Source organism: Hevea brasiliensis, chromosome 18 (assembly GCF_030052815.1).
Source record: "Hevea brasiliensis isolate MT/VB/25A 57/8 chromosome 18, ASM3005281v1, whole genome shotgun sequence".
In the NCBI taxonomy this organism is placed as follows: domain Eukaryota; kingdom Viridiplantae; phylum Streptophyta; class Magnoliopsida; order Malpighiales; family Euphorbiaceae; genus Hevea; species Hevea brasiliensis.
This window is the reverse complement of record NC_079510.1, coordinates 41,415,892-41,428,383: the sequence shown is the minus strand read 5'-3', so window position 1 is coordinate 41,428,383 and position 12,492 is coordinate 41,415,892. Positions and strand designations below refer to the sequence as shown.

At 32.3% G+C, this 12,492-nt stretch overlaps 3 protein-coding genes across 3 annotated transcripts; all 3 read right to left on the bottom strand.

The window, feature by feature from the left end:
• Positions 1-2,287: 2,287 nt before the first annotated feature.
• On the bottom strand, positions 2,288-3,329 carry LOC110673108 (lignin-forming anionic peroxidase-like). The gene is made up of 2 exons (XM_058140469.1): positions 2,938-3,329; positions 2,288-2,826 (listed from the first exon to the last, which is right to left on the bottom strand). The coding sequence occupies exons 1-2, from the start codon at positions 3,077-3,079 to the stop codon at positions 2,435-2,437; spliced, it is 534 nt and encodes a 177-aa protein (XP_057996452.1). The 5' UTR covers positions 3,080-3,329; the 3' UTR covers positions 2,288-2,434.
• Positions 3,161-5,014, bottom strand: LOC110673103 (peroxidase 5-like). Its single transcript, XM_021836124.2, has 3 exons — positions 4,741-5,014; positions 3,449-3,462; positions 3,161-3,370 (listed from the first exon to the last, which is right to left on the bottom strand). The coding sequence occupies exons 1-3, from the start codon at positions 5,012-5,014 to the stop codon at positions 3,161-3,163; spliced, it is 498 nt and encodes a 165-aa protein (XP_021691816.2).
• A 4,469-nt stretch (positions 5,015-9,483) lies between these two features.
• LOC110673107 (pentatricopeptide repeat-containing protein At5g13770, chloroplastic) lies at positions 9,484-11,634 on the bottom strand. Its single transcript, XM_021836139.2, has one exon. The coding sequence runs from the start codon at positions 11,532-11,534 to the stop codon at positions 9,693-9,695; it is 1,842 nt and encodes a 613-aa protein (XP_021691831.2). The 5' UTR covers positions 11,535-11,634; the 3' UTR covers positions 9,484-9,692.
• Positions 11,635-12,492: the final 858 nt, after the last annotated feature.

The window sequence follows — 12,492 nt, the reverse complement described above, 5'->3', positions numbered from 1 at the left end:
GAGGCAATTGAGATGGCCAAGTAGTAATTAATGTAGTTAAGATAATTTGTCATTATTCCCAATAATAGCTAAAAATTTAACGGATAATGATTTGCAGCTATGCATGTGAAATCGAATCATCTTGATGGATTGTCAAAGGTGTTGTGCTCACAAGCCTAATTTCCTGGTAAGTGGTAACCATGCATGCATGAGCCTTTAGTCAAAGGAGAACTTTACGCATATTTATAAAAGAATATTCATTTTTAACTTGATATTAATTAATAATTACACTACCTGAAAAGTCAAGGAGTAGGACGATTAAAAATTGCATGCATGGTTATTTTGATGGATGTGTTAGAAATGATTAGCAATTAAATATTAATATAAATTAAACTAAAATTTAATATGATAATTCAAAACATTAATTAATTAGATTAAAATCATCATATTTTAAATATTGAAAATATTTAAAAATATTGTTTAATAATTTTGAAATTTTTATAATGAAAATATATTAAAATTAATTTTAAATTTTTAATATTTTTTAATTAAAATATTTTAAATATATTTTTCTCTAACATAAATTCGAATAATATATAATAATTAAGGGTGTTCAGTTCTGATTCCAGTATAGTTCTAGCTAAAAGTCAAAAGTGAAATCAAACCTTCTGTTATTTGACTTTTAGGATCCTAACTTATAACCAAAATTCAGTTTCGGTTTCAGTTTGATTCTGAATAATTTCAATGTGATTCTGATTTTAGTTTCGATTCTATTTTGATTTTAAATTTAGTTTTAATTTCATTTCAAATCTTTATTTTTTACCCCTAAAACTATAACATTGTTATGTTTATTTTAAAATAGAAAATACAATATTAAATTTCTTATATAAAAACAATAACAAAAACAATAATATTAACATTAAATTAATGATATTAATATTAAAAATATATTTGTTACGAAGAACATTATATTATCCTTTACATATTTTTTAATTATGTAGTTTTTAATTAAAAAATATATATAATTAAAAATTAAAAAGTATAAATATGACTAACATGTGATTTAGTTAAATAATTAAGGATTATAAGATGATTTAATATACTTAAGACAAATTATTTTAAAAAGTTAAAAAAAAAGATAATATTATTATATGCACTTAAAAAATTATTGATAATTAAGTTATATATATATATAATTATATTCAAATTATAAAATATATCTAAAATGTATAAAAAAAACATATTTATATAAACCGTTTTTCAATTTAGTTTCAGTTTGGAACGATTTCAGTTTGGTTCTTGATGAGGAACCATAACCGAACCAAAACAGTATTGCTTTAGTATGGTTCGGTTCTTGCAGTAAAAATTCTTTTCAGTTTCAGTATGGTTCAGTACGATTCTTTGGTTCGATTTGGAAACCCCCAAGAACTGTGCATTACCATAATAATAATAATAATAATAATAATAATAATAATAATAATAATAATACCATCCTATATGTTTCTTACGTAGAGTTGTGCACGGTTCTCAGGGGTCTTAAATCGAACCAAAAAATTATATCAAATTGAGCTTTTTTTAATAATTTAATTTGATTTTAATTTTTTACTAAAAATTGAATCGAAATCATACAGAAAATAAATCGATTACTAAATTTATACATAACGATTTTATATTGAGCTAAAGGAAGTGAGACATTGTTGGGCTTTTTCTTGAGGATGGATTTCCCATCTCTGCCCTTTCTCGATTTCTATGTTGATTGCACTTCCAAATTGGAGAAATTTTAGAATATAATTATTACATAATGATTTTATTATACTTGTGTATTATAATAGATCTCATGTGAATATTATCATAATAAGGTTCAAAATATTTTGATTATAATGGTTGCATGAAATATTTTTAAAACTATTTTTATAGTTGAGAAAAACGAAAGGTTGTTATCGGTCTATTTTGCTTTCATGTCTTAAAGCTTGGTTGTCGCAATTTGGTAATTCCAATTTCTTCATGGAAGTTGCTCTTGTTGTTTGATTGCTGTGACTAGTAGCCTTCACAAATAGTAATAATTACAGATTTCTATTTCTATAATTCTCAATAGCATTTTCTATTGGAATACTGACTCCATCGTGCACATATGTGAAGATGACCTTTGGAAAAAAGTGATAATCGAAGAGCTTGATACTTCCAGCCAAGAAAGAAATTCTTGATGAATCAATGAATAAAACATTTACATACACTATTTCAAAAAGTGAAAATTCAATTATTACAAAAAAATACAAACAAGACCACATAAATAAGATATAGTTATGTTACACTTGATGAAATACAAAGAATGACAAATTTATGAAAAAAGAGCAGAATATGCCCTAATGAGAGCAACCAAATAATTACGCATCAATGAAATTCAAGATAGGAAAAAGAAAATTTGAACAAGTTTCAAAATGAAGCATCACAAAAACTACTTGTTGACAGCACAGCAGATTCTCCTGATTTGTCCTTTAGATCCAGAGAGAGGCTTAATATTTCCCATCTTGATCATGGCAGAAGCAAAATCTGAGTTGAAAGCTGCAGGATTTTTGCTGTATTCTTTGACAATACTATCTGTGGAACCTCCACTGAAAAGAACTTGATCTGATTCAATAAGGCCTTTCTTTTGGATCAAATTCTTGAAGTAATTGCTGTCGAAAGATTTGGGTGTGACGAGATCAAATGGAGCCAAATTTCCATCAGCACCAACAGCAGTACAACGACGACGGCGAGTGCTAGCGAATCCAGCATCAATGTCGCTGCGATTGCTGTATATCCTATCTCGAAAAGCAGCACATTGAGCTTGTCCCAGAGTGTGAGCACCTGCAATTGGAGAAATGGATATATAGTTTAGCATTAACAAAATATATAGATGTCCAATGCTAATTGTTAACTGTAAGTAATTAAGAGTAATTAACTAGAATGGTTTCCAACCTGACAGAGCAACCAGGTCCCTAGCATTGAGTCCCTTTTTCTGATAGCGGGTAATAAGTTTGTCCAAACCGTCTCTAAAACTAGGAAGTTCCTTGTTGGCTAGAGTTCTGCTTGCAGTAGTTGAATCCCTTCTTCCGAGCATCACAGTATAGGATGGTTCTTGGGTTTTTTCAATAGATATAAATTATGGTTCTTGGGTTTTTTAAATTGAGAAGATATATATTTAAATTGGGTTACTGACATATGCAGTTGCATCCCTTGCAGCAACAGCAACGATATCTGCACAGGATACAACACCAGGGCATATCTTCTCTACTTGAGATTTTGCATTCTCAATGACTTCAAAACCTCTTGAAGAATCTTTGCTTGGCAATGCAGTCTTTTCACTCGTGATAGAGGAAGTCTCATCGAGTAGGATTGAGGCATCACAACCCTGCAAAAGAGAAGATTTAGTTCCAAAACCATACATTATACTAGAGTAGGTCTACGTGCAAATGGTAATTAACAGAACCCAAGAATAAGTGCCTGAACAAAGCAATCATGAAAATGCAGACGAATGAGAGATGCTGCCATTCTTCGTTCTCGTGCAATAGCTGTTCTGATGGAAGTTCGAGGGTAGTACTGAGAGCTTTTGGACAGGATTTCTCATAAAAATTAGAGTTGAGTGTAGCCTGGCAAGCGGTGTTCAAGAGCAGAAACATAACCATGAACATGACAGCCGCTGAGATTTTTTGAATTGAAGTTGCCTTTTCTTGCTTCTAGCTATATTGCTTCTCAAGAACCAGTCCAGAAGTGTTTCTATAGCCTTCAGGATGCTAAAACAAGAAAAAGGAAAAGAATAGATAAATGATGGCGAAGAAAGCAAAGTGCTAATCAACTTATATACAGAGGTTTAGGAGACATTGTGGGTTTGTCTGGGTCGCTATTTCCAGCCACTTACTGCAGCCAACCAGCTACTGTTCAGTTTTGAAGCTCCTCAACGGCTTGAATGTGAGTTGAAAAGTTTCCTTTTTTAATTAAATTAGAATTGTCAAAGAAGGCTTAGATGTGAAAAGATATATTTAAAAAATTTAGGAGTGTTAATAGGTTTTTTGAAAAAATTAGGAATGTAAATTTATGAGTAAAAAGAAGTATTTTGACGCAGCGTGAAGTTCAAATAGAAACACACTCTGTACATAAGAATGAAAATAAGAAGAGAAAACCTCTGCTGAATTTTTATTAATAATAATCTATCTCCTAAATTATATGTAAATAAAGGTATTTATAGATATTAATCTACTAAACCTAATAGGAATGCAAAACTACTAAATAGAAATTTTAAATAAACTAAAATACAATAAGAAGATACAAACGAAATAGGAAAATTAAATCCTAAATAAAGTAGGAAAACATTAATAAGAACTAAATAGAGTAGAAAAATTTCTAATTAATTCTAATCTAATTTTTAGCTGGAAGTCTCCACAAGATGTCCTAGGTGAATTAGGACTATTGAAAATTAAAATTAGTTAAAAAAAAAACATTATGCCTTGTTGTCCAGGCCCTACATCATACTCCCCCACTTGAAAATATAACTCATCCTTGAGTTGAAATAACTTGCAACGATAAAAAAACACAACAATAACAACTGCAACACCATTCTCCCCCACTTGGAATAAATCCTCTCTCGAAATTTGAAATAGAAGAGAATGAGAATTTTCATTGGAAATGTGCACCGTATAACTTTCAAGGATGGAATCAATAAGATTGATATGAACAAAGTAGAATTGGGGATCTTTATGTTTTTCTTTATATCTATAAGAATACCTGGACAAATAGAATCAACAAAAACAATTGGAATTAAAGAGTTGGATAAATTTTCATCTTCCATCAACTTCGTTATTTGAGTTTCTTTGATCTTCGCTATTGTATCCATGGATTGTTTTTTCTCAAGTACTATTGAAATTTCCATGGCATGATCTTCATTGTTTCCTATAACACATTCTTCAAGGTCTTCATCTTCAACCATAGTAAAAGGAAATTCAATCAAAGTTTCAAGTTCTAATTCTTCAAATTTAGGCTTATCCACTTCAAGTTGCATTGTTGAATCTTGAAGCTACTCTTGTTCTTCGATTTCTTGTTTCACAAGCAAGAAAGGCTTTGGTTGGACCTTCTCTTGGCAAAGTTTTTATTGGAATAAAATCTGCTCATAATCTAGAGGCAAAAATTCTTGTTCCAACAAATACTTCATTATAAATCATGTACGGATTGGTACTTTCCCTTCTCTCTTTCTTTTAGATTGTAGCCATTCCCACCAAGCAGAAGCATCACCTTTCAGTCGACAAGTCACCAATTGAACTTGTTTTTCGGGTGCTATATCCACATAGTCAAAGAATCTATCCACATTCACAATCCAATCTAAAAATTCTTCTATATTAGTAAAACCCATAGAAATTAGGAATATCAAGATAACCCATGCTTCTTCTCCTATCATCGTGATACCATTGATGCTTATTGAACTTGATTGTTTCATAGTCATCTTCCTTCTCTGAATCATCATAGTAGAAATATTGCCTACGTGCAGAAATTGGTCGATAACACCATCTCCTAGCCTTCTTTTGTCAACACAATTCCTGTTTATTTTAGTTCCCAAAGCACCAAGACGATCTACAATTTCTTCGAGGTGTCTCTCGATGCGCTCGAATCTAAGATCCATCTGTCGCTCCGAACGTCGCTCCCATCATTCCAATGTTTTGTCTCTATGGTAAAGGGTTCTAGTTCCTCTATCACCGTTGTAAGAACCATTGTAATTACCACCTCTATCAAGGTGAACCATCTCGATTGGGGTGATTTTCCTGCTCTGATACCACGCAGCATAAAACTCAAACAGAAATACATTCCATACACAAGAGTGAAAATAGGGAGAGAAACCTCTGTTGAATTTTTATCAATAATAATATATCTCCCAAATTATATATAAATAAGGGTATTTATAGATATTAATCTCCTAAACCTAATAGGAATGTAAAACTATTAAATAGAAATTTTAGATAAACTAAAATATAATAAGAAGATACAAATTAAATAGGAAAACTAAATCCTAAATAAAATAGAAAAACATTAATAAGTCCTAAATAGAGCAGAAAACTTTCTAATTAATTCTAATATAATTTCTGCAGTTGTTAGAAGTCTCCACAAGATATCCTAAGTGAATTAGGACTATTAGGAAATTAAAATTAGTTGAAAAAAAATTCTACCTTATTGTCTAGGCCCTACATCATATTTGGCCATTAATAACGATGATAGAAAGAGATTATCACGTACCAGTCTTTTTTTTTTTCAGTTCTTTTGTTTTTCTCTAATAATTCCATTATCACTTCATTGTCATTAAAATTACCTCAACTCACTAGTACTTAATATTATTAAATTGAAAATTTTGAAATGTTCAGAGATTCTATAATGTGTTATTCCTAGTTCATCCAATAAGCATTGTTTATTAAAAGATATTGTCACGACCCAACCTATGGGCCGGACCGGCACTAGGACCTGGGTCAGCCTAAAGCCCCTGAGGCCCGTAGTAAACCTAACTGTTCATTAACCCAACTCAAAGGCCCATTTGGGCCCAATATCAAGAAATCAACCGGACAGAGTCCGGCCATAAAATGGACCTTTCAATGGGGAGTTTTTTACTCACCCGACCTGTAAACACGTTATATCATCAATTGGGGAGCTCAGCTCACCCTCCACATACTCATAACATCATAAAAATAAATGGGAGCTCAGCTCCCTCATCCAATCCATCAAACATGCATAGCATATTAAGTTTACGGGTCCAAAATAACAATTTAGTTTACAGACCCAAATCAAATAAACATTTCTAACACATGCGGAAATTCTAAGATTTAACAAGTTTATACAAACATTAATAATCGACCTGCGAGGGAGAAAGCAGGTTAACCTTAAAAATATCCTCTTGTGGTCTGGAAAAATATTGAACAGGAATGAGCGTTCGACTCAGAGAGTAAAATATCAATTTTAACCATAATCTCTATAACTATCTAAAACTAATGCACCCTGTAGAGTGAAATGCAACATCAACAACATTTTCACATCATAACATCAAAAAGGTAATTTGGAGCACTCACGCACCCTGTAACATTAATCATAATATATGGAAGCTGATCCCCTATACAGCCCTCTTAAATCCAACCTGGTGCCAGCGAAGAACTCAAGCCGGACTTTCGCTTAATAAACCAAATCGGGGGTCCCCGCGAAGAACTCAAGCCATGACTACCCCCCCGAAGGATCGGGTCCCAGCGAAGAACTCAAACCGTGACTACCCGTCCTGTCCATAGTCCACACCACATCACACGCACGCCAACGCACGCACACTGCTCCAAATTACCACAACAACATCCATGGCACGTTAACAGTTATGAATGTAACATAAATCGTGCCTAGAGTTTAACTATATAAATATGCATATAAGTGATGCATGGGCATGCTTGAACATATAATAATATTGAAATTACAATTAAAATTAATATTTTACTCACGCACTGTGGTGGTCACCGAGCGGTGGGCGGAGGAAGAAGGTCATCGGCTCACCTGACAATTTTATTACAATCATTTAATAAATTTGACTCCATACAAATAAGGAAAAAGACCAAATACGTCCTAAGTCGTGCTGAAAATCCGGCAGAGTCTCCCCTATACCTAGGACCTACCCAACCTGCAAAAGGGCTTAAAACACACTTTTATATCCACAACTCAATCACGTCACACAGCCTGGGCCCATCAAATCAATCATCCATCACAATATGTAAAATTTCAATTTAGTCCTTATAATTGATCATTTTTGCAAAAACTGCTCAAATAAGCCCTAAAAATTATAAAACTCTGCCCCGTGGTCCTTAGAAATATTACTAAGCTATTGCAAAAAGAATCGTAATTTTCTAAACTACCACGAATATTTTATGGATTTTTAATCTTATTTAAGCACTAGAAAATTACGAAAAAGCAAGGTTCGGGTTTACCTTTGCCGATTCCGACTTCGGGAACGCGCTCGGGATGCCTGACAATGGTGGGGTAGCCAAAACCTCGATCCAATTCGGAGACTTTTCCCAGAATGGTTCACTACCTGAAATTCACAGATCCGGACAACTGTTGAATTTCCGCTAATTGAGGATACCTACACGTAGCCCAATAATAATATATAAAAAATCAGGGGTGTTACATATATATAGCTAGCACATTTTATTTTCGTAAACCATCCACGTTTTAGTCCAAATCTGAGAATTGCCAAGGAATTTCCAAGGTTTTTTTAAAGGAAAGCAAACAAGAAATTTAGGTGAAGTTAGACAATAAGATTTCATATTTGGACTATGGCCTTAATATGTGGTATTAGCATTCGTTGTCATTCTTCTTCTTATTACCAAATCTCTAATACCAAAATGTGCATATAAGGCCACTAGGATTTTTTTTTTTTTAATGGCAACTATTTTCATAGTAGAAGTTTCTAAAATTGGTCAATAATAATAATAATAATAATAATAATAATAATTAATTTGATTTTATATAAAGTTAATTTTAATAATTATTATTTAAATTTATAAATTTATCATACATATTTGAATTAATTTTACATAAAATTTTAATATATAAATGTATATTAAATGTATCATTTTAATAACAGGGATAATGCAGTTTGATTGAAAAGACATAGTCAAACATGAGATTTTTTCCCTTGCATCACATTCTTTTCAAAGCGCCCAACATGTTCTTTAATCAATAATAATTGATATGGATGATGACAATTCTCACTAGGCTGAGCAGAATTCGATTCAAATCAAAAAATTAAATCGAATCGAATCAATTTAATTTAATCGGTTCGATTTTAAAATTTAATTTGTTCGATTCAGTTTTACATTATAAAAATTTCGGTTGGGATCGGTTTTAAAGATAAAAAATTGATTAAACCGAATCGAATTGAATAGTAATTTATATATTCAAATCGAATCAAATCGAGCCGAATCTTTTTTTAAATTGATTTATTTTTATGGGAAATTTATGAATTATATTTAATTATATATATATTAATTGTTTAATTTCATTGATTAATAGTTATTAGGTTCAAACCAATGTCAAAATTATATTAAATAACTTGAAAATCAAGTCTAAATTAAAAAATCAATCAAAAATCAAAACCGATCTGTTTAAACCAAACCGAACTGAAATAGAGCGGTTGGGTTCGATTCGGTTTTTCACCCATTTCGATTCGGTTCGGTTTCTAAAATTTAAAATTCGATTTTTATAATTTAATTTGGTTTAGTTCGGTTCGATTCGGTTCAAACCGAATGCTCAACCCTAATTCTCACAAGACAAATAACTATGATTATGAACCTTCCTCACAAATTAAAGATGGCCTTAATTAATGGTCGCAGCAGCCAATATGAAAAGAATTTTTTTAATCCTCAAACACATAATTGAGTTAAACAAAGGGACAATCAAAACCCACAGAATTTCATCTTTGTCTGAGAATGGGGTTTTGTCTGTATTGAGAGTTAAGACTGGTAGAATTCAAATTAGAGATTCTCTTTTTTATTTTAACCACTATTTTTTAAACAGCAACCACTAGTTCATTTCCATCTAATATAATCATTTGGGTTTTTTTCTATTATGGACATCAGAGACAAGATTATGGTGGAGTATAAGTAGCAGGTATTTGTGTCTTAAATACAAAATAGGCAAAAATTTTCCAGGCATACAGATCACCTACATTATATATACATCGCCTCAAAGCTTTCCTGCAACCATTCGGATTGCATTTGCAGACCCGCATCCCTCAATGCATTGAAAGCAGACCTGTAAAGCCTCTCATCTAACTGTGTCCCTTCTGTTTTCATGTTCTGAAGAAGCCTTAACAACTCGTCGATTCGCCCAATTTTGGAGAAAACTCCTACCATTATTCCTGCCATAGCCCTATCAATCATGCCTCCATTGATTCTGTACTCATTGTAGTATCTCACACACAAATCAAACTCTTTTGCCTTACTGTATGCATTAATAACGCTAGTGTAACTTACCTTATCTGGTGCTACTTTCCTTCTCTTCATTTCCTTCCATAGCTTATCCACCTGTCTCAAGTTCTTGACCCTCCCATGCATATCCAAGAGAGAATTGTATATCCACACATTTGGCTCGCACCCATTTACTTTCATTTTCGCCACGAGCCTCATTGCATCTCTTAGCCTCCCTGTCTTCCCATACATTGTAATTATACTAGAATAAGCAACCACACATTTATCAAACCCTTTTTCCTGCATCTCCAAGAACACCATTTCAGCTTTAGAATACAATCCAGTTCGACAATATGCGTTTATTATTGAAGCATAGGTCACCTGTCCAGGTTCACAGCTTTCAGAGTTCAACTCCTCATAAACCCTTACCGAAGCATGGAACCCTCTCCTTCTAGCAAACCCATTAATAATTGCACAGAAAATGCAATCAGACACCTTCATTTTTACACGCTTCATCACCTTAACAATCTCAAGAGTCTTCTCCATTTGCCCTTCTTCCACATACATCAAGACAAGTTTCAAGAAAATTTCAGGATCCCTCAACATTTTCTTTTCTTCTGCTTCTTTAAATAGCTCTTCTGCTATATTTATCTCTCGAATGCTTGCAAATGAACAGATTAAACAAGAAAAAATTCGAGAGTCCCACAAAATCCTTTTCTTTCTCATGTCTCTGAAGTATTCAAGAGCTTCAAAAGCTCGGCCTGATTTCCCTAATGATTCGCATAACACCCTATATATTTGGCTTAAAACTGGTCTTGAATGTTCCAATTTTCTACTTTCAAATTCATGAAACAATGCAAGCACTCTCTCTGTATCACCGCTTTTCTGGTATGCCTTCATTATCTGGCAATAACTCCCAGAGTCCATAGAAATGCGTGATAATTTCATTTTCTCGAACACAAAAATTGTTCTACCATACATATGTAGCTTATTATAGCCTCTCATTGCGGAATCAAAAGCCAAGACGGCAATTTCACCATAAGATTTGAAAATTTCCAGTAAAGACTCTACAACTCTGAATTTTCTAGCTTTAATGCAACCACTGACAAGTATTGAACAAGTATGACTATCAGGCCACGCACTGTACTTGTTAAAATCATAAGAAACTGATAAAATGAAATCCCAATTCTTTGATCGTATCAAATACCTTATTAGAAGCTTTAGCATTGATTTTTCTGGCCTAAATTCTTGCCTCTCTTTTGCTTTCTTGTAGTACTGATATGCAAAGTGTTCAGTTCGTGGATCCAGCAAAACTCCACATAAGAAGTCGTTTAAATTCTGTGTGTCCGGTACCTGATGTTCTTGAGAATCTTGAACTCTCAAGTCCCATTGGATGACCGGAAAATTTGTGCTGGATCGCTCTTCCAAGATTGCAGATGGGCAACTGGAAGAGTTGACCTGGAAAAGAGGAAAATTGGAGGAGCATGTAGGAGAGAGAAAAGAAAGGGTCTTCCATGATGGAGAGAAGATGATGATTTTGTGGGTTTCTCTGCAAGAGTTAATAGAAGCTACTGACCAATCTGGAGATCTGGAAATAGCCATTGGAAATGAAGTTGCTTAATGGACATTGGGTACACTGCACATCAACCACAGACATGGGAAACACTCAGACACAGACACAGCTTATCCCTAGTGGATTTTTGCCATGCACTTTAGGATCATTGGAGCCACTTAAGGCTTGGCATGTGGAATCCTTGTAGACATAAAAGATAATATTTTCTTAAGAATGCCACGTGTTCATGTTCCGAATAAGACTTTCCTTGACTAATTAATTAGACTGATTTTTTTTTTTGAAAAAAATTAGATGAATTAAGATTTCGTTTCTCCTACTTCACAAGTCACTTTTTTATAAGGCCATGTATATAGAATAAAAACTATTTTTGTAATTTATAGAATACATTTCTCAGTAAGATCCGTTCCGTAATAATTTTTAAAATTTAAAGTAATATTTAATATTTTAATTTTTATTTATATTATCTGGTGATATAATATTTATATTAGTGATTAGAAATGGAGGAAATAGTTTGTAAAACATTATATCTCTTAACTTTTAGATATTAAAAAAATATTTTAGTTAATAATACGATATCATTATTTTTATATTTAATAGTTATTTTTATCAAATACTTTTATTTTAAAATTATTATATAAATAGATAATCACTAACTGTTAATAAAAAAAATTAATAATCTAAAATAATTAACAGCTACTAGAATAGTTAATATTATCGAACAAAGTCTAAGAGTCTATAAATAAAAGCTATATATAATAATTATGAGTTACAAACTATTTAACACATGTAATAAAATTTCATTAGTGATGAATTATTAAGATTTAAATAGTAAATTTTTATTATGGAACTGGGCTATATTCATTCATAAAAGTTAAAACCCTAGTATAGCCCAATTTCATCAACGAGATGCCCATGGGCTGAGTTTGGGCGACGAATGGGCCCATAAAAGTGGGAAAATATTGAACTATTAAGAAAGATGCTGTGGTG

What these genes read in the sequence shown, in the direction of transcription:
- LOC110673103 (XM_021836124.2), bottom strand. Translation starts at nt 5,014, where the DNA reads ATGCAACTTGAAGTGGATAAGCCTAAATTTGAAGAATTAGAACTTGAA.
- LOC110673108 (XM_058140469.1), bottom strand. Translation starts at nt 3,079, where the DNA reads ATGCTCGGAAGAAGGGATTCAACTACTGCAAGCAGAACTCTAGCCAAC. An exon ending in GGACCTGGTTGCTCTGTCAG is followed by an intron (nt 2,827 to 2,937) that starts GTTGGAAACCAT and finishes CTCCAATTGCAG; the next exon opens with GTGCTCACACTCTGGGACAA.
- LOC110673107 (XM_021836139.2), bottom strand. Translation starts at nt 11,534, where the DNA reads ATGGCTATTTCCAGATCTCCAGATTGGTCAGTAGCTTCTATTAACTCT.